Genomic DNA, 20,466 nt, shown 5'->3' on the forward strand with positions numbered 1-20,466 from the left:
GTCTCTGGTGGCACCGTCTGCACAATTAGCGCACAACGGATGGCGACGACGAGAGAAGTGGCTCAAATGATACAGCGTGCGAGTGACTTGCTTCCCTTTAGAGCACAATACCGCAGAGCCGGTGTCACATCCCATTCCTGGCAGTCCTGAAGAATGTCTTTGACGCTTGTCCAATCCAACCCGCTCCAGCTTCACGCCAACTAATCTCACTTGACGCCTGGCGCCCCCCAAGGGGAACGGCAACAATCCAGCCCCCTCCCACTCCAGCCCAAATGGGCACCGGTCCGTCTTCCTTAAATCCTTATATGCCATCTATCCCTTCTCCATTACTCCCCTCTGTGGCTTTGTCTCTGCTCTCCATCTATCTTTGTCAGACCGGATTGCACTCTTCTTCTATCTCACCTCTCTCCCCTGCAACGCGCCTCTCTTGATGAGAATCTGCGATTGTTGAGTGAGCAATAGCCCCGTGTTTCCTTGAGGGCCCGCCTGCGAGCGTTGCTAAACTTGGAGGGAGTCGCTCTCCGAGCACACCTTTTTGCAGATCAAGCGCAGCTCACTTAGGCGCCGCGAGATGGGAAAATAAACAACGCCATCTTTCCCTCGACACCGTCGCCCCGTGTCGGCGTTGAGGCTCTGACATTTTGGAAAGCGCTCGCTGATTGGATCCCTTTTACACAAAAATATTGTTATTTTAAAAACAACTTTATTTCAAGAGGCTTTGTTGAAGCTCCCAAACGAGATCCCCCGGGGGGTCTGTGAGCTCGAGCCAGGGTTCCCCCCCCCCAAAGAAAATTGCAATAAATGGTAGTTATATCATTTTAAAGTGCCTACCTGCAGTACAAATGAGAGCAGTAAAACAATGGCAATAAAACAAACATAATAAACACATTCCTTCTCTCTTCCTAAGCTTTGAGCCAATTAAAAAGCTCTAATATGATTGCGACACATCATATGCAAATTATTACAGGAAGTCCTATTCAAGAACAAAATATTTTTTGCCCAAGAAAATAGTACTATTTTATAGAGAATAAAGGCATGTTTTCCAGGATAAAAGGCACAATATTATGAGCATAAAGTTATATTTTTGAAATTCACTCGCTTGAATGGGACATCATGATAGCCTTGTTGAACACAATACTCACCCAAGATTCTGACATTTCATGTGGACAAAATACATATTTTTTTCTTTTCAATATTACACCCTTTGTTTTCTTGAAAAAAATATGCCTTTATCCTCATAACATTACAACTTTAAAAATAACAATTATTATCTCAGGTTCTTTTTTTTTTCTTTTTTTTTTTTTATTCCTGTTGCATTTCGGAGTACATGTGGTAGTTATGTTTAATTTGTGTTATGCTCCTGAGGTGGCCCTTGAAATCATTTCTCCCCTGTTAGTGGTCCCTCGACCCCAAAGTGTGAGAACCCTTCTCCCGATTGTTTCCCCGCTAAATAGCCTATTTGGGATACAAGGATTCCCGTGAGACCATCCACTCAAAAAAATCCCATTTATTATTTAAATGTATTTAACAATTCCAAAAGATAGACAAACATGTCATAGAATTCATTCAAAAGCTTCTTTTTTTCCCCCCTCGTCTTCTCCTCCTCATCATATCTGTTGCACAATCTCATCATGGGCTCACGAAATAAAATATCATCGGCTGGAACACAGGAGACGACCGCGGAGAGGAGCATGGAGCTATGACGCACCGCATGTTGGCATGCACGCACTCGTGGTGGGTGTGCGTGCACACCGTTCACACACACACACACACACACACACATATACACTCACACACAAACGTGCAGTCCGACAGACCTGCGGTGAGCGGTCGGGCTGCCATGTTGAGTAAATATTAACACGTGTGTCAGCGTTTGACCCGGCTAATGAATGGAGGACAATCGGTGTTGCTCAAAACTCATCCTCTCTTTCATGATCGCTCTTTAGCTACGAATCTGTTTGTTCTTCGCTAGTGCAAAGAGGATGTAAGCAGAACTAGAACATGTAGAAGACACATCGATGAGCCCCCGAGAGCAGCAGAAGGACGTCGCCTCGCGTGTGTACGAACAGCCGGTGGAAAGGGTGTGGTCTATATATGAGTAGTTTTCCATAACAACATCTCTTCACAAGGGACAAGGATATTATCTTTTTTTTTTCTTTTCCCGATCTGTCAATCAGTGCGGATTATTATGCATCTCTACCAAATAAAAACACAATCTAAGGTTTAAATTGCACGCAACAACACTACGGATTTCAGTCAAGTCGACTGTGGAGAGAAGAGGTGTGACAGTCTGCATTGTGCCATGAGAGGAAAGAGGGATGGAGGAAGAGAGAGGGAAGGAGGGAGAGACGCTGTTAGCGAGGAGCTTCCGACACATTGGCGCTGTGGCGGCGAGTGCTTGGAACCGTGCCCGATCTCCGATCCCCCACTACTCCACCCGGCACCTCCCGCCCCTCTGCCAGTGTGTCCAGGCCTCGGCCGCAGCGCCCGGAGGAAGCGGAGAGTTGTCCGTGATGATGAAGAGAAGAAGGGAGGAAACTAGAAGGCCTGGAACACACATCCTCTCCACCCCACAACTCTTTCCTTCAGTTGAGCTGGACTGTCTTTTTTCCCGTGACGTGCGCTCAGTCCGCGTAGAGGATGAAGCCCGAGAAGGTGCTGTACTTGTTGTTGTTGCCGCCGTGAGCTTTGCCGCCGTCCAGCTTGATGTAGACCTCGTCCCCCGCGTCCAGGTGGAGGATGACGCTGTTGGAGGCGTAGTCGTAGTTCTGGTCCGCGTCTTGGGCGATGGCACTGGCACGAACCTGGGAGGACAAGCGGAGGAATATACATGTACAGATTAATCATTGGAATCTGCACCTGGGTTAAGTTGGTGTACTATATGATGGATGGATGGAGGTCATAATTACAGGAAATATTTGTGTGAAAACCTCTTCTCGGCCATAAATACAAAACAATCGGACGAAAAACAGTAAGCTTGGTCTCACGCTCTAAAAACATACATGTCGGGTTCATTGAAAAAATTGTGCATAAATGTAAATGGTTGTTTGTCTATGCTGTATGTGCCCTGTGATTGGCTGGCCACTAGTCCAATGACGACAAGCAGTGTATATAATAGACCGGTTAGATGTGCTGGAGGGAGGCACAGAGGAGGCAGACCTGGCCCATCCAGAACCACTGGTGAAGGTTTCGTACGCTGGCTAGTGTTGTATGTTGCCCTTATGAGGAAACCGAGGCCAGTTTATGGAATTTTCTACACGTCTTCCCCGGCTGGCAACTTGACATTTGGATCTTGTTCTCGAAATAACCTGAATGTCCCGGAACCGTCACCCTCCCCCAAACTATATGCTGGACAAGAAAGTGCAGTTGCATTGCCAAATGTGCTGAAACAACATCTGTGCTAGCAAAGTTTGCAAAACAGAGAGGATCTGTAATTGTTCAAAACTGCTGCGAACTGGAGCTGTGAAGTCTAAAAGAAAAGAACGAACACTAAAAAGTATTGAAAGCCATAAACTATTCGACATGGAGAGAACCTAAAAAAAAACTTTTGTTAAATGCTGAACTGAAAATGGCCAAAAAGGATGAAAATATGGCATAGTTATTTACTCATATTCATATGTGAATTCGTATCGCTTGTTAATAATTCAGTCTTAAAAATAAAACATGAAAATTAGGTTAGGTAACTTTATTTGTACCTGAGGGTAGATTTTGTGCAGTGAGTTGACTGCTCGCACATGCACACAGACATCATTTACAACCCCAATTCCAATAAAGTTAAACATAAATAAAAACAGAAAACAATGATTTGCAAATCATGGTCAACCTATATTTAATTGAATACACTATAAAGACAAGATATTTAATGTTCAAACTGATAAACTTCATTGTTTTAAGAAAATAATCAGGAACTTGGAATTTTATGGCTGCAACACGTTCCGAAAAAGCTGGGACAGGTGGCAAAAAACACTGAGAAAGTCGAGGAATGCTCATCAAACACCTGTTTGGAACATCTCACAGGTGAAAAGGCTATTTGGGAACAGGTGGGTGCCATGATTGGGTAGAAAAGGAGCTTCCGTGAATTGCTAGTTAGTTCGCGAGCAAAGATGGGGCGAGGTTCACCTCTTTGTAGAAAAGTGCGTGAGAAAATTGCCGAACACTTTAAGGACAATGTTCCTCAGACAAGACAATGCCAAAGCACATTCTGCACGTGTTACAACAGCGTGGCGTCGTAGTAAAAGAGTGCGAGTACTAGACTGGCCTGCCTGCAGTCTCCCATTGAAAATGCGTGGCGCATTATGAAGCGTAAAATACGACAACGGAGACCCCGGACTGTTGAACAGCTGAAGCTGGACATCAAGCAAGAATGGGAAAGAATTCCACCGACAAAGCTTCAACATTTAGTGTCCTCAGTTCCCAAACGTTTATTGAATGTTGTGAAAAGAAAAGGTGATGTAACACAGTGGTAAACATGAGCCTGTCCCAGCTTTTTTGGAACGTGTTGCAGCCATAAAATTCTAAGTTCATGATTATTTGCTAAAAACAATCATGTTTATCAGTTTGAACATGGAATATCTTGTCTTTGTACTGTATTCAATTAAATATAGGTTGAACATGATATTCTATTTTTATTTATGTTTAACACAACGTCCCAACTTCATTGGAATTGGGGTTGTAAACCACGAATAAAATAAAAGGGCAGTGACATAATGATCATACTAATAAGGAAAAGTACTGACTCAAAATTACAGCTAATAAAAATAAGCATAAATGAACATTAACATGGTGTTAATCTAATATGTAATCAAGTACGATACGCGTCAATTAATCACACACCATTTGAATCTATTTTTACTAATATAATACAAATATAGTATGTTTAAATAATTATCTATAAATACAAAAATTGTACAATACATCCATACATCCTGGAATCTTAACTATTAACTACGCACCATCTAGTGTTAATAATGATGTCTTAAAGTAATTAAAAAATAACTATAATAAAGTTGATACATATGATATATAAAATAACATTGTGCAGTATATAGAGAATATCAAACAATACATTGCATTAAAATAAAACTGTTATTTACGCCTGTAAAAAAACGTGTTCCTCATTTATACTTTTCTCCAGTACTGCATAAACTTATAACACTGAATTTGACAAATATGTTTCTTCATGCATGAAGTTATTAGCTATTTTAAAATCAACCGATATCTTTGATCTTTAGAAGTATCTGGTTGGTTTCACTATTTCAGTATTTGCTCTTGTGGGCGCGAACAAAAGCAAGCAGCCCACCGTACATCCCTAAAAGTCGCTGCCGGTTAAATCGGCCCGTTAGTCACTTAGTTGTGCCCAATCAAAATCTATCGCTTTCTTGCATCCGCCTTACTTTCTCGTGGCTCATTTTCAGCTCTCCTAAAATGACACTGGCGCGGCGGCGTGACTTTAAATCACGCCGTTTCGAGCTGCTGTCAGACGCCACTGAGGATCGCCAATAATGACTTGCTCTCGAGGAGGCCGACACGTTCACCAATCCTGCAAATTGAGTTATCCTCTCCACCTTTGAATATGTTAGAGATATGCTCTTTAAATCTCATTTTTCACCTTCAATTTGAGTCAAATGACAGAAATATCCAGGTTATCAAACCTTAAACAGAAAGGAAAAAGCCAAAGAGAGAGGGGAGGGGAAGCACTGGAGGGTTGGACTAGGTCACGAAATCCATCACCGAAAATTTCTGGCAGCACTCCGCTAAAAAGCATTTACGTGTTCAGGTGACATATCTGTTTTGGGAAAAGCAGGTAGTAGTTCGAGTGCTCAAGAATGCGAGGGACGTTCGCGTTGCACAAATAATTAAAGCTTCTGCTTGATTCTCATATCGAAGGTGGCGTCTGCTTCTTTAAACTTAAAAAAAAACGCTTTAAAAACGTGATTTTGTGCCTTTTATTGTCACAAAAATAAGCACAATTGCGCATGAAGTGAGTAGTTACAGACTGAAACTCACAAAATTACCAAATTGGCAGAACCTCACAAAATTAGCATTCAAATTGTCTAAAACTCACAAATGGTCGAAAACAATCAAATGAATCAAGTCCTCTGAAAGCCATCTACCGATCAAATCATCTAAAACACACAAAATTATCCATCTCATCATTTAAAACTCAATTGTCTAAAACTCATCAAATTAAAGATGCAATCAATTAAAACACAGCTATCCATCAGATTGTCAGAAACTCACTAAATTCTACATCAAATTGTCTTGAAAAATTTGCTAAACCTAAAAAAAAAAACCTTTAAAATCATCTAAAACTCAAAACTATCGATCAGTCATCTAAAACTCACAAAATTACCAATCGAGTGGAATTGTATAAAAAAAATAAATAATAATAATCCAAATATTAAATATTGTACTCTTCTTTTGACTGTTTACCCATCTGATTCAATCAAGCGCAGCTCATATTGTTGCGCAAACAAAAGCCCGCCGCCATGATCTGGTAACGTCTGCGTCCGGCGCGTATTAATCATAAGCCGCAACACGTCCCCGTCATGCAAAGTCAACAGCGTCTTATTAGAGAAGCGCCCCCAACATGACGGCTCGGGAGGATTTGTCAGTTAAGATTTTAATGAGACTTTATCAAAATATTTGCTTTGCAAGTGATCACACACGCCCATTTTTGAAATCGATATCTTCAATTATTATGTTCATTCACTCGTGTCTAGGGTACATGCTGGTGATTGTGGCTCATTTGGAAGAATTCCGTAGTAGGAGTTTGTAAAAGTACGAAACGTGGAATGGCTGCGTCAAACTTAAATGGCCGACTTTGTGTGCAATATCTGGCAGGGATTCTTCACGGATTCTTTTTCGTGCTTCCTGTTATGATAGACATGACAAACTTACTCGAGGGTGCTGCTAAGTGAGGTTTGGGGGTTTTCCTCAGGAACTAAAATACTTTCGTTTTCACCAGGATTCCAACATTTGGCGTAGGTCTTCTACTCTGAATGGCGAATTTCCAATTGGCCAAATCGCTATGAAGTCTTCTTATCAAACTCACAAAATAGTTTAAAACTCACAAACTGATCCCTCATCATCTAAAACTCTCAAAAATCATTGATCAAATCATCTAAAATGCGCAAAATTATTGAGCTAATTGTTTTAAAACTCTCAAAATTATTGATCAAATTGATCAAAACTACCAAAATTACCTATTAAAACATCTAAAAGTCACAAAATGATTGTTCAAATCGTCTAAAACTCACAACATTACCAATCAAATCGCCTACTTACAAAAAATACAAAAAAACTAGTGTTTTTATTCACTTGCAGTGGTTCCCGAGCTTTATCAAGCCGTGGCGCATAGTTTACATTTGAAACATCTCATGGCGGCCCACCAAGCAAAAAGGAGTGCGCCAATGTCGATCTCGTCTTCATTTTCTCCCAAATGTGCTTACGTAGTGTGAAATCCGGGCCTGACTTGCTTGAAGCAAGCCATGACATATTCTACTGTATGAACGGCAACATGTCCATGCAAAAGGTTAATTGTTTCTGCCACCTTGCGGAAGAAGATTTCATTATTCTGCCTGTCACTATATGTCACTGGCATAGATAGATGAACAAAGATGCATTCTTTGTGGTAAATAAATCATCATTTCCAGGCCAATGAAAATAAATTGGATCATTTCACACACTAGTTGTGAATCACTGAGGGCGCTACAAAGTGAGTTTTGTGTTCAGAACCCCATAAAATCCTTACATTTTCACCCCAATACGAGCATGTTGAGGTTTCCCCAAATGGGATTCCAAGAGTGCCTCCCCACCCCTGCTTGTAGTTTTCCCCCTGTGACACTCTTATGTATATTTAGTTTCATCTCTCTCGCCTGAGTGGCTAAAACTTGTTCCCGGGAATAATGATCAGGAAGGCGCCTTGTTAAAGAGCCGGGCCGTTCCGGGCGGGACGGAGCGGGGGCGGGGGCGGGGGCGGGGGGCCGAGCGGCGGCGCGTGACCTTGACGCGGCGTACGCCGAGCAACTTTGACAAGGCAAACAAAGCGTGAGGCCGCAGGCTGGCAAACGAGGTGTCAGTGGATGTTGTTGTCGCTCGCGCGCTTGCATCCGTCAACATGATGGCTTTGATTGAATATTCACTCTGCGCTCGGCCTTAATAGATAATGCATGGCGGCGAGAGTTCAGCGTGCATTGCTTTCAGTGTATGACAATGAAAGACAGTGTTATCAATAATGACTATGTTTGTGTGTGTGGGGGGGGGGGGGCTGGGGGGGATTTTATAGGGCATCCTGCAGACAGTATTGTACACTTCTCAATTAAATACTTTTTGGTTGGTGTTTTTATCGAACTGCTCTTTATGGAAATCATAAAAGTTTGAGGTCTGTGGATCCTAATGGTGGGAGGGCCTTAAACATCTCACGGGGGGGGGGGGGGCGCTGATCTTACGAGAGGCTTTGTCGGCGTGACAAGGACGTGTCCCCCAGGCGTGTATGACGGCGCTTTGTTGACTTGACGTCGAGCCTACATTCTGGCACGACGACTCTATTGGTCCTCCTTAAATCGAAGTGCCCCGCTGCCTAATTGTGTTTGAACGTTCCACTCGTCAGCTGCATGCTTAATGGCGGCTTAGAGCCCACACACACACGCACACACACACAGTGACACAAGAGCGCATGTACGTTACTCACCGACCACAAAATGAAAAGCACATAAAAAGCAGTGTCACAAATTGCGCCTTTACAATGATGACAATGCTCAATTTCATTCGTAAGGAAATGACACATATTAAATCATATTAAGTACAGTACTCTATAGCAAAGCTCAAATGGGTCATTGTTTACGCCAACACAATTTTTACTGTTCATTTTAAATGATTCATACAGTTCTGCCCATGAGAGCTGTTGTAAAATGCACCATTAACAAGTTTTATCCTCACCGGACAATCTAACGAGATCCAATACATGAGTTGTGATTGTTAATATTTCGCTTACCTTATGAATGCAAAGGTACTTGTGAATTCAATTTGTTCCGTAACCAAGTTTGTAACTCACTTGTTGAGCAAATCAATTCCCCATTGAAATGAATTGCAATTGCATTAAAAATAGCACTGTATTGTATTACAAAAATAGTCAAACGCAATAAAAGAGAATCAAATGTCACAACAACCTGAATTGAGCACCTGAATTGTTCGCGTGGCCTAGTGAGTGACATGAGGAACATGCCCGGTTCGTCTCCGTGAGTTTATTGGATTTAAATGTGAGTGTGAGCAGTTGCAACTGACTGGCAAGCAGTCCAGAGAATATTCCATTTCTTGCCCAAAGTCACATGGGACAGGCTCCAGCTCACCTGCAGAACTAATGAGTTTGTCGGAGCTTTTCTATTTATCTCTGTAAAGGTAAAATATTTAGTCCAGCTCTTATATTGAATCTTTACAATGATTTGGTCCGAAGAATAAATGTCTTTGTACATTCTTGTATTCACAACAAGCCATGTGGGCATTTTACGCTGAATTGTTGTATGTCTCGAGGCGCCCAATTCCAAGAAAATCGATCGGTGCTCCAGGAAAGCTTCCTGAAAGCAACTAAAGCCAGGTGCACGCCAACGGAATCCTGACAACACGGACGCTCATGTCGGGTTTGTTCGTCGGAGGAGGCCTGATTGAAAACATGACAAGGGGAGGAAAACCGTTAACGGGAGATTTGCCATCTGTCACCAGCAGAGAAGGAGAAGAATTCATTTCACCAGCTGTCTCGTCTCCTTTTCAAAGACGACCGCAGGAGCCTCGCGTGGTGCCGGGCCAGTTCGTTAGCCGACGGGAAACGCAGAAGATGGAGGACCGCAAAAGAGACATCAGGAGAGCCTCGTCAGGGGTCAACTTTGACCCCCTCCGTCCGGTCCGGGCTTGCTCCAGCCCCGCCCACCCTTCTCTCGCACGCGTCTGACTCATCTCTTAATTAGCGAGCTGCACTGTCCGCCTCGAGCGCCCACACCCAAAACGCAACGGTGGCTCTCAGCGGAGTCTAAAAACAGTGAAAGTCGACCTTTTGTCCACTCAGACGACTTCTTCTTTAGCAGCCCTGCTATTAACCCTGCAAGCGCCGCACTTCCTGTGTAAAAAAAAAAAATAAAAAATATTCCCCAAACATGCGATTGCACCCACTACTTCTGTTATTATTACCGCCTCGCTTTTAAAATGTTATGTTGTTTAAAATATTCCCAAAAATGTCTTCTGCCGGCCGTATCCTTCTTCTTTTTGCTTTGTATGAATTATTTGTTAGAAAAATATATACCTTTGGTAATATCAAATGAATTATGTTAATTATAACCTTCCATTATACCGTATCATCTTTTATTTCCAGTGCGACGATAAAGTAGAGCTTGTTACTTTTGTTTTGCTGATGTATTATCACCTTGCTCTGAGGCAATGCAAGATGTCTGTGGTTGGGTGGGGGCGGGCACCAGTTGCATGAGGCAGATGATAACTGCCTCGTCATGCGTACATATGACCTCACCTATAGAGAGAAATAGGTTGACACTTAGAAAGCAGCCATCAGGTTGTAGTTGAACTGTGCCCTTGCATGCAAGTTTTTATTATAGTTTTTTTGTTTTATTATATCTTTCTAAAAATAAGCTAAAAATATATTCGAAACTTGTTGACGTTATTTATTTATTTACGAATAATTGTTAAATTTGCACATTTTATATTAAATATGTTGACCCAGCAGTGACACAGGGGGCTAAAAGGGGGGCTGTGGAATTTCGAAACTTTTTCTCCCAATAATACATTTGAACTGTAGTTATGTCTGTGTCATAGGGATTACATTTTCGTAGTATATGTGACCCCAATTTGCACCCCAAACATGGGGTAGGGGAGTGGGGGGCTTATAATGTCAAAAACCTCTTGTTTTGTTGCGGTATAAATTGAGCCATTGTAAAGTTCATCACGCTAGAAAAAATATTTTTTAAATGTCTTGAAAAAAATGGCTTCAAATTTCTGGTGCCCTTATATTTGGTATTTTTTGCATCGATTTTTTATTTTTTTTTAATACCTATTTTTTTTAATATTTATTTAATTTCCAACCACCGCCATACATTGTATGTTAATTATATTGACCTGGCGATGACACAAAGGTGCAGAAATGTCTCAGTTATACACTTAAAGGCGAAGAAGGTTCAAATGAAAGAAATATAAAATATTATGCAAAACAACACGCACATTTTTTGGGTGTACCAAAGAAATAGTTAGAATGTGCCGACTGTGAGTCACGTGACGCCACCGACTCGCTGCCTCCCCGTCGAGGAAGGAGAGGATAATTGTGGCTATCGCTGACGACTGGATTCGTGGGAGGGCGGCTAAATGTCAGGGGCGTGGGGAGCGATGGCGAGAGGCATGTTTGCATAAAATGGGCTTGGGGGCACTTGTCTGTCTCCCATATGGCCCTCATTATAATGAAGGAGCCTTGTGAGTCAACACAGTAGCATCATTGACTCACTCAGCCACGGGAGACTCCTGTTTTGGCTTTTGCTCTTAATGCACATATATACAGTGTTCATACTCTATAATGCGAGCTAATTCAGGACTCTTGTTTTATAAAGTCTGGCTTGATGAATATTAGATCGTGAATGACTTTATGCATGTTTTTTATTGTATTTTGCAGACATGTTATTTACATTTTTAAAGGTAGAATTGTTGATACTGCTCATTAGATTGTGCAGATGTACGTAAAATATGTCATTTTTATGATGTCACGTTAACTGCTACCATATATTGAGGAGTGTGTGGTTACCAAATGTGGTTCCGTACTCAATAAATTGATAAAATAGTGATGAATAAACCGGCTAAATGAAAAATGCATGGATATGGATGATCACAGTGCAACCCACGAGGAATCTACCGGATTTCTTTTCGGTGAATAAAAGCACAGTGTGCTTGCTTCTTCTTAGAGTGAAAATTGGTGAATGACATAATAAATATGAATAAAAAATAAAATAAGCGATTATTTCTGGGCCCCCAAAAGTCTTAAAACAATAGATATATGAATTACGGGCAGAACATTTAACTGTTGTGCAATCCTTGGTCCTTGAGTATTCGTTTAACTTGACAACAGGGAGAATTAATTTTATTTTTATCATGCTGTGTTGTAGAAGTGCACTGAGAGTTGTTTGTAATATTTTGCACCAACACAAGGTCACTCAAATACACAATAATAAAGCAATTGTTGACGTGTAGCTCTATTTTTAAAGTTCCATTTTGTATTATTATTTTTTTTCATAGTGATTATTAGATTGTGTAGGTGTGCCTTATATTTTTGCAAGCCTGTGTGGGAGATAACAGTCAGTATTTGAGTGGCCCTGATAGATTTAAGTTATTAGCAACAAGTGGTGGGAGTCTTTTGATCAAATCCTCAATGTTTTGTTTTTTTTCCCCCTCCCCTTCTCAGATATTTGCGCACAACGACGCTGTGTCAGCCTGACATTTGCAATCTGTGCGGTATTTCCTGACAATCTTCATTTAGCAGCTCTCGCGGCTAATTAGGCCCCCCGCTCTAATGTTCCACTCGGCGGAGTGTCGGCACCGCTGTCCAATTACGGAGCGGATCGAGGGCAAAGGTCCGCCCCCGCCGCCCCGTGACTATGGAGGAAGTGGCACCGCGGGCGCATCGCACGGGGAAAGAAATACATGAACACACACGACCTCACAGACACACGGACTACATGGACAGGAGATCAATACTGAGACTGAGGCTCAGTCTCTCTCTCTCTCTCTCTCTCTCTCTCTTAAGCCCAGTCTGTCCGTTTCAAACAACGCCTTTCTGTTACAGCGGGCGCACACACACAGAGGCCTCTCAGTGCTCATCACCACCAAGAATAGAAGCTCCAAACATTGCCGGAATGCTAAAATCAATCAAGGCTTGATGGCTCTCTCGCCAAAAGAGAAAAACTCCAAATTGTGCTTTCAAATTTCTCTTTTTGTCATCTGGCGGGAAAACATGTGTCAACAACCTGCATCCAGATGGCTCCAGCATCACATTTCAATGTCTTGTGTTCACCTGAACGCACAACAAAGGGGGTAAAAGAGGGACCCCCGAAGGCATCGTGGATCGTCTCATTTGTGCGGCAATTTAAAAACAAAAATCTGACGGAACGGGATGCTATTGGGCAGTTTTTTTGTTTGTTTGTTTGTTTTTTTTTTGGGTAGGGGGACTTGGAGAGTTGAGCCCCTATAAAGGAGAGATGGAGGGCAGCGAGTGAGTGCCACCGGGGCTCGGAGTGGGGGGCGCGCACGGATGCGAGCGGGAGACTGCGGTGATAATTGCGAGGGAAGCGCCATGTGCACGAAGGACGTTGAAGCTTATTAAAGGAGGAGACAGTGATTATTCACTACAGCCCTCTGGAGGGGCCCACGCTCCACTCGTTGCTTTTAATTAAGTCTGAAAGTGTTTTTGCAGATTAATAACAATATTAAGAAAGGGGGAGCAGAGAGGGGAAGTGCAAACACATCCTGGATCTTGCTCGCATACCTTTTAATTACCATTAAATTGAGTGGGTGACAACATAGCGTCACATCTCATCTTGTTCCCGTTGTTTTTCTTTCTTCTTCTTTAGTCGTCGTCGTCGTCGTTCCGACTCGCTCCCCTCCCGAAGCTTTTTCCCCGAGTCACAGCAGAGGATCGATTTAGGAGCGCTCGGAAGGTTCGGAGTCAAAGAACGGGCGCCGGAGGAGCCCAAAGATGGCGAGGAGGAAGAGGAGAGGAAATTGGCTGTGCCGAAAATAGATTTGTTTATCTCCTAGGAACCTGGAGAAAAGTTCCGGTGACAATGCTTGCGATTCTCTGGGATGGCTGCAAGTAAGCTTTTGAATGTCGTCTCGATGTTTGACACGGCTCGGAAAGAACGCCCACCCCTCCTGAGAAGGAGTGGGAGCAGCACTTTGCCGGGGTGAAACAGCACTGCAGGGCACGCCGACGCCGCCGCTCCTCTGCAGCCCAAAGATGATAAAATAGTGGTACAGAACTCTCTGTGCGCTCGCTCTTCTTGTCCCTCTGCACAATGCGGCTTTCTGCTGCCTTAATGAGCTGAGGAAGGCTCTGGTACCGCTGCACATGCTCCACCTGGACACCCAGCGCTCCATTAGCTAATGTGGCCCAACACTTAGAACCAGTCAGCACCAAATGTGCAACCCAAAAGCCCCTGGAGGCATCGTAGCACAACCAAAGACCACCAAGGAGTACAGCTGGATTCAGTTGGATGCAACTGAATGGTTCATAATTTGGGGTCTTTCTGTTTGCAAATTCTCCCTCACGTCTGCCACAAACTTCGGATTGTGTGTTTGGGCATGACAGAGCATTTCACACACGTTTTGGACTGTGGTTTATTTCTAGTCGTTGTGTTTCTTTCTTTCTATTGCGAAAGGAGGCAGTTATCGAGAGGCGGGAGAAGCGGTGGCGCAATCATATGACGCGACCCAGTTATGGCAAGCCCTTTTAACGTTTTACAGCAAGACTGCGTATGTGTGGCAAATATCTGGAATTCAGTTTTGCCTTGTCAAGAAGAAACACTTGAGATATCCGGAAATACATTCATTCTATCCACAAGTATCATTTCAGATATCGGCAACTACAATCTTTCTATCCGCAATTGTCGATTCAACATCATTTTCCCTCGGAAAAATTATGAATGAATGTGTCTTATGTCACTTATGTGGAAGGTGTTTCTCACTCCAGATATCTACAATTCAGTCGCAGATATCCGCTATGTGAATCACATGTATCCAATTGGAGATATCGACAACATCATTTTGATTTGTCATAATTCCAATTCAAGATATATTGAATTCAGCTCAATTCAAGATGTCCACGCGTCCCGTTTCCGATATCTTAAATTCTTTTAACTAGTCGAAACGACATGACTGACATTGTAGATATCTCAAGTTAAGGTTACAGATACAACTACAATTCAGTTGCAGATATCCATAACTCAACCGGCGGATATCTGCAACTGAATTGTCGACGCCTGATTTATTTCAGAGTGTCCCAGGCGAAATAACATTGTTATTAAGTTTTGACAAGGCAAGACTGGATTACAGATATCGCTAGTTTCTAGTCACAATTACGTTTGAGATATGTTGAAGGAAAATTCCAACCCTTCAAAATTGTATTACGACTAGTCGGAGAGATGTTTTTTATATCTACAGTGTTAATTCTAGATAGTCAAATGTAGCTTTTAAATGTTAAATCCAATCGCCGTCAAGATTGGATTATGGATCACTTCTTATCGGTCTGTTTATTTGTCTTTTGCAAGATGGCGTTTGTGAATAACTGTCGAGAGGAGGGTTCGCATAATCAAATGAAGGCCTCTGGGTGACAGAGCGTTGTGCACTTTTGTTGACTCTATGGACTATTTTTGGCTGTTCTGTTCATTTCTATACGGCGAGGTGGCGATTATCATAACTCGTGAGAGAAGCAATCGCATAATCATATGACGTACATTGTTCCGGTGCGTGACAGAGTGTGACTTCTTTTTTTACTCTGTGAATTATACTTTGTATTATTTCGAGTTGCCGTATTTATTTCTATTGCGCAAGCGGCCAGTTTTCATGAGCAGCTGGCAAGGGACCTTCGCATCATAGTAATTGTATGACACTTTGCACGTGTAAAGACAAATGACCTGAGTACACTAGGCAAAACGTACCGTGCTAACAAACAATGGAAAACGCCATAGACGGGCTAACAAATAGCACGGGTGTTACCGTGTTATAATCAGTTTTCGATGTAGCACAATATTTTGGATTGTTTTTAGACTTTTATTAAAACAGCTTGATAAGTTACAAATAATTAAAAACACGCTCTCCATCACATACGAGCTCTGGATGGAAGCCATATTTACATGCATAAACGATGACGTCGCCGCGCATTTATGTCAAAACACAGCGTGTGCAGACAGAGTGCAGCCCGACATCGTTCCGATTCACAGTTTACATGATGAAAATTTACTTCTGATCGGTTTGCCAAACGGAATATTCCACTCCTGGGAAACCGAATGAAATCCCATTGGGATTCGGCCTGTTTATTCTGATTGAGGCATTTACAGTGCATGGAGAATTTTTATTCGGTTTGGGCTTGTAAAACGATTATAATCGTATTACAAGGCTCCACGTAAACACCCTAGTTGTGAAACACTTCTTTGTGTTTTTTGCCTGTTTTATACTGCCACCAGGTGGCCAGAGAGCACACACCAGGAGGAGCAGCCCAATGTTCATTGAATTGAAGCAAGAAATGTGGTAAAAACTGCTTAATTCTTTAAATTCTCTTTAATTACGTCGTTACAGTTTAAGTTACTTTTTTTATATATATAAAATACATTTTAAAGTGCCGTTTATTTTATTAAAAACACATTACAAAGTTTCTTTTTTTTTTTTTTTGGCAGAGGCTGGACTGGATTAATGGTATTTCCATTCATTCCATTATGTAAAGATGATTTGAGATGCAAATGTTTTGACTTACAAGCATGGTTAAACTAATTAAACTCATATCTCAAGGTACAACTGTTTCGACTTGATAAACATTTTGTGAGCCTCTAGAGAGAATGGTGTGTGTGTGGTGTGTGTTCTTCTCCCTCAGCACCCCCCCACACCCCCACACCCCCTTCCTTGAGGCACACAATAACGCAGCAACAGAAGGTGTCTTAACTCCAACATATGTTCTTCCTCCCTGATTATATATCAACGCTTTTACTCCCTGGCCATAATTAAAAAAAAAAAAAAAGGAAATCACTGTGGAGTGAGACGTTACGTAGCCAAGGCCGCACCGGGTGAAGGAGTTAACCTCTACCTAGCTGCCTTGATGTGTGTGCGCGTGCGTGTTTGTGTGTGTGCGTGTGTGTGTGTGAGGGGGTTCGTACCGCAGAGTCTGTGGCGCTCGTTAATTCAGCTTCAATTTGCACACAGAGGCGTCACCTCGAGACCTGGGCAGCCTCCTGCTTTGTTCCAAATGTGTTGAGCAAGTTGTCATGACTCATTTGCATATGCAACTTGGACAAAGTTACTTAGAATAAGAATTGTACACAGCACAGCATGATGATTTAGGAGTTATTTTGACAATGAAATTGTTTGTCCTTCCTGCGAGATATAGGCTCAAGTAATTAACTGTAAACGGTAACTATATTTACTCTACGTTCACAAGAAGGATGTGACGCTGGCTGGTGAAATAATGCTGCGGTGCTGGACGTGTGCCACTTCATTAGGTACACCTGCAAGCTCACAAATGAGATCCAGTACAAGGGATGCAAAGATAATCATGCTCAGTTTTGATTGACACTAGTGGTCAGAGATGTTTTCATTGAACGATATTCATCGGCATCGACAGCTGTTTCTAGTATTTTGAAGGCCGCATTTCACGAGATGAGAACTGCATTAACATATTTTACAATGAACACATTTACATGAACTTATTGTACTTCATATTGTTGAATGTGTGACATTGTAAATCCAAGGGGAACATTATTATCCTTGTAAAGGCAGATTTTTAAATTCTAATTCTTATTATTTTTTAAACAGCTCTTTGATTGGATCTCCATTAGAGAGTTCAAAATGAGCTCTCTCAGCTTTCTAATGCACATGAACCCTTAAACTGGAGTGTGCCATATGAAAATGATCCTATTTTCATATGGGGGCCATAAAAAAAAAAATAATAATTTTAAAGTTCCGCGTGGTTTTTTTTCGTACTGTTTGTGTGTAAAAGTGGATTTTTGCAGATTTATTTCAAGTGCACGGTGTCACGTCCAGTTTTTTTTTTTAATGCGCACGGCCACAATTTATGACAGGAGCCTTGACAGAGTGCGAATTGCGCGGCAAACACAAACATTGGTGACCCGAGAGGACCCCTCAAATGAAATTAGTGCCCCATAAAAGTGATGCATAGAAGCCTCAGAATAGCGCACGAGGACGGTAGCCGCCATTTACGCGACACGTTTAAGTGCACTTGTGCTCTTCGTGTGCGCGTGAACTTGCAAAGTAATGCATTAATTCAGTTGCATTCGTGTTGTTGTTTCCCAGGCGTTGATTTAATTTCCTCCCTGATGCACAAGCCAAAAATAACTTGGTGTTAATCCCAATAAATAAAATCACAGGGAAGGAAGAAAGGTGCGGATAGACTCTCTACAGTGGAAAGGAGGGTGGATATGGTGATGGTTGGGGGTGGGGGTGTTGGTTGGCAATGTCAGGACGCATCATACGCGGGCGAGGGCGACACAGTTTGCAACCAGTCAACACATTTTTATCTCCAGGCGAGCTGCACGCCACAGATGTGCGCTCTGCACGCGACCGGGGCAATTATACGCTCGTGGGACGTTTTATTAGGTACACCTGCGCTCATCTAACGACATCTAATCCAGTACAAACACTCTGCTTTTTCTACAAATAATGATGATGCATTTTTCATATAGTTTCGTTGATTTGGTAGCGCGGGATGATGTGGGAAGGACATTTAAAAGGAAGAAAATTTGCTTTGCACCAGAGTGTGGCGGTGTGAGATAATTGCATCAGAAGTCCTGCACACACATCGCAGAAATTACAAGAAGACAGACAACACATTGAAATATCCATAGAAATTCGCTGTATTTTACAATGTGTTCTACATTTATGTTCATGTCAAAAAGTTGAACAGTATACTTATTATTTTGGATGCCGTCTAAGTGACACTGAATAAGATCAGAAAGTATGATACAATCCAAGTGACCACCACAATCATGACTATAACATTTAACAATTCATATTTGTGAAGGCAGAAATGATATAGCAAGATTTGACACATTATGTTTGATTTTGTTAGATGCAAGTGCGTCCAACTGACTTTGTGCGACTTAAGGCTTTTAGAAGGCGAGCAGGTTGAGGTAAATTGGAGCCAACTCGGACCAAAGTTGAAGCACTCACCTGTCCGTTCTTGCAGAGGTCGGCCCACATGCTGGTGCCGTCGCCTCCTCTCATCAGCACGTGATAGATGAAGAAGTACGTGCCCGGAATGCTGCACACAAACTTGCCCGCGACGCCGTCGTAGTTGTTGCCCAGGTTGGTGACCACGTCGTCAAACTTAAGGATCTCGTAGCCTTCGTGCGGGTTCTTGAGGCCGGCGTAGAAGGCCACCCGGGGCACCGTGCTGTAGGTGGCCGTGCTGATAGCTCCGTTCCCCCCGAGACCCAAAATTCCAGTCTTTCCTTGGTCCCCCCTGTCGCCCGGAGGCCCCGCCGGCCCCGGCGGCCCCGGTTCTCCCGGCGGCCCGGGCAGCCCCGGCTTCCCCGGCCTGCCGGGCTTCCCCTGCGGTCCCTGCAGTAGCGTGGAGGGCGGCGGTACGTTGCCGTGGTCGCTGAGCGCCTCCGCCTCGGCTTGCAGCCCCGTGGAGCTGGTGCTGCTACTGGGGGTGCCCTTGTTCAGGTAGGGGTCGCACACCATCCGACAGGTGCCCAGCATCTCATAGTGGCCGGGGTCCGTACCCACGGAGCTGACGAGCACGGGGATGAGCACCACCAGGACCAGAACCAGCATAACCCCCACGGCGGCCGCCACCAGGGTCTTCCTCCCGATGCCGAGTCGGGGAAGGGGCTGAGCGGCCAGCGTGGGTCTCCCGGGGGCGGAAATGGTGACCGGTTGGTGTGGGGAGCCTGTCGCCGAGGAAGAGGACCCGCGGATCCTGAGGAGGGGCGCGATAGGTCGAGCGAGGCAGAGACCCGCATACACTTGGACGGACCCCCCGGCTGCGCTCAGTCCGTCGCGGCGCGCGCACAAACCACTTTGAGGGAGCCGGCACGCACTGAGCCAGATGGTCGGTGCGCACTTCCAAACACTCCCTGACTTGTGAGCGGAGACAGAAGGATGCGAGTGGGAGTCCGCAGGGATGGAGCGAGAGAGCGAGAGACAGAGAGAGAAAGCGAGTGTTGATGTGTGTGTGTGTGTGTGTGTGTGTGTTTGTGTGTGTGTGTGTGTGGGTTGTGCGTGTGGTGAGTTTTTGCAGCCAGATTCTCAGGCTTGGATTCTTATAAGGCGCTCGCAGTGGGGACCCTCCCCTCCCCTCTGCTCCCCCACCGAGTGAGAGGCAAGAGTGGCTCCATCCCTCCCTCCTCCCTCCCTTCCCTTCCTTCACTCTCTCTCTCACTCTCTCTCTCTCTCTCTCTCTCTCTCTCTCCTCTTTCTCGCTCTTTCTTTCTCCATCGCTCATTTCCCCCTTCTTCCTTGTTCAACTATCGCCTCGCCCGCCCGCCCGCCCTTCCTCTCATTTTTTACATTTTTATTGCCGTTTGTCACTCTTGTTGCTTTATCGTCTCATCAACATCCAGCCTCTATCAATGAAGGCGGAGCCACGCGGGGAGAGGCAGGTGGGATTTCGAGGGATGAATGCAGTCGGATACATTCACATTTGCACTTAATGAATCATAATGATTGAAATTGTTGAAAAGAACGGCAATCGTCTAT

At 43.6% G+C, this 20,466-nt stretch overlaps 1 protein-coding gene across 1 annotated transcript; it reads right to left on the reverse strand.

The window, feature by feature from the left end:
- Positions 1-1,492: 1,492 nt before the first annotated feature.
- On the reverse strand, positions 1,493-20,002 carry LOC133466505 (C1q-related factor). Its single transcript, XM_061750292.1, has 2 exons — positions 18,934-20,002; positions 1,493-2,804 (listed from the first exon to the last, which is right to left on the reverse strand). The coding sequence occupies exons 1-2, from the start codon at positions 19,540-19,542 to the stop codon at positions 2,625-2,627; spliced, it is 789 nt and encodes a 262-aa protein (XP_061606276.1). The 5' UTR covers positions 19,543-20,002; the 3' UTR covers positions 1,493-2,624.
- Positions 20,003-20,466: the final 464 nt, after the last annotated feature.

Source organism: Phyllopteryx taeniolatus, chromosome 16, assembly GCF_024500385.1.
Source record: "Phyllopteryx taeniolatus isolate TA_2022b chromosome 16, UOR_Ptae_1.2, whole genome shotgun sequence".
Taxonomy (NCBI): domain Eukaryota; kingdom Metazoa; phylum Chordata; class Actinopteri; order Syngnathiformes; family Syngnathidae; genus Phyllopteryx; species Phyllopteryx taeniolatus.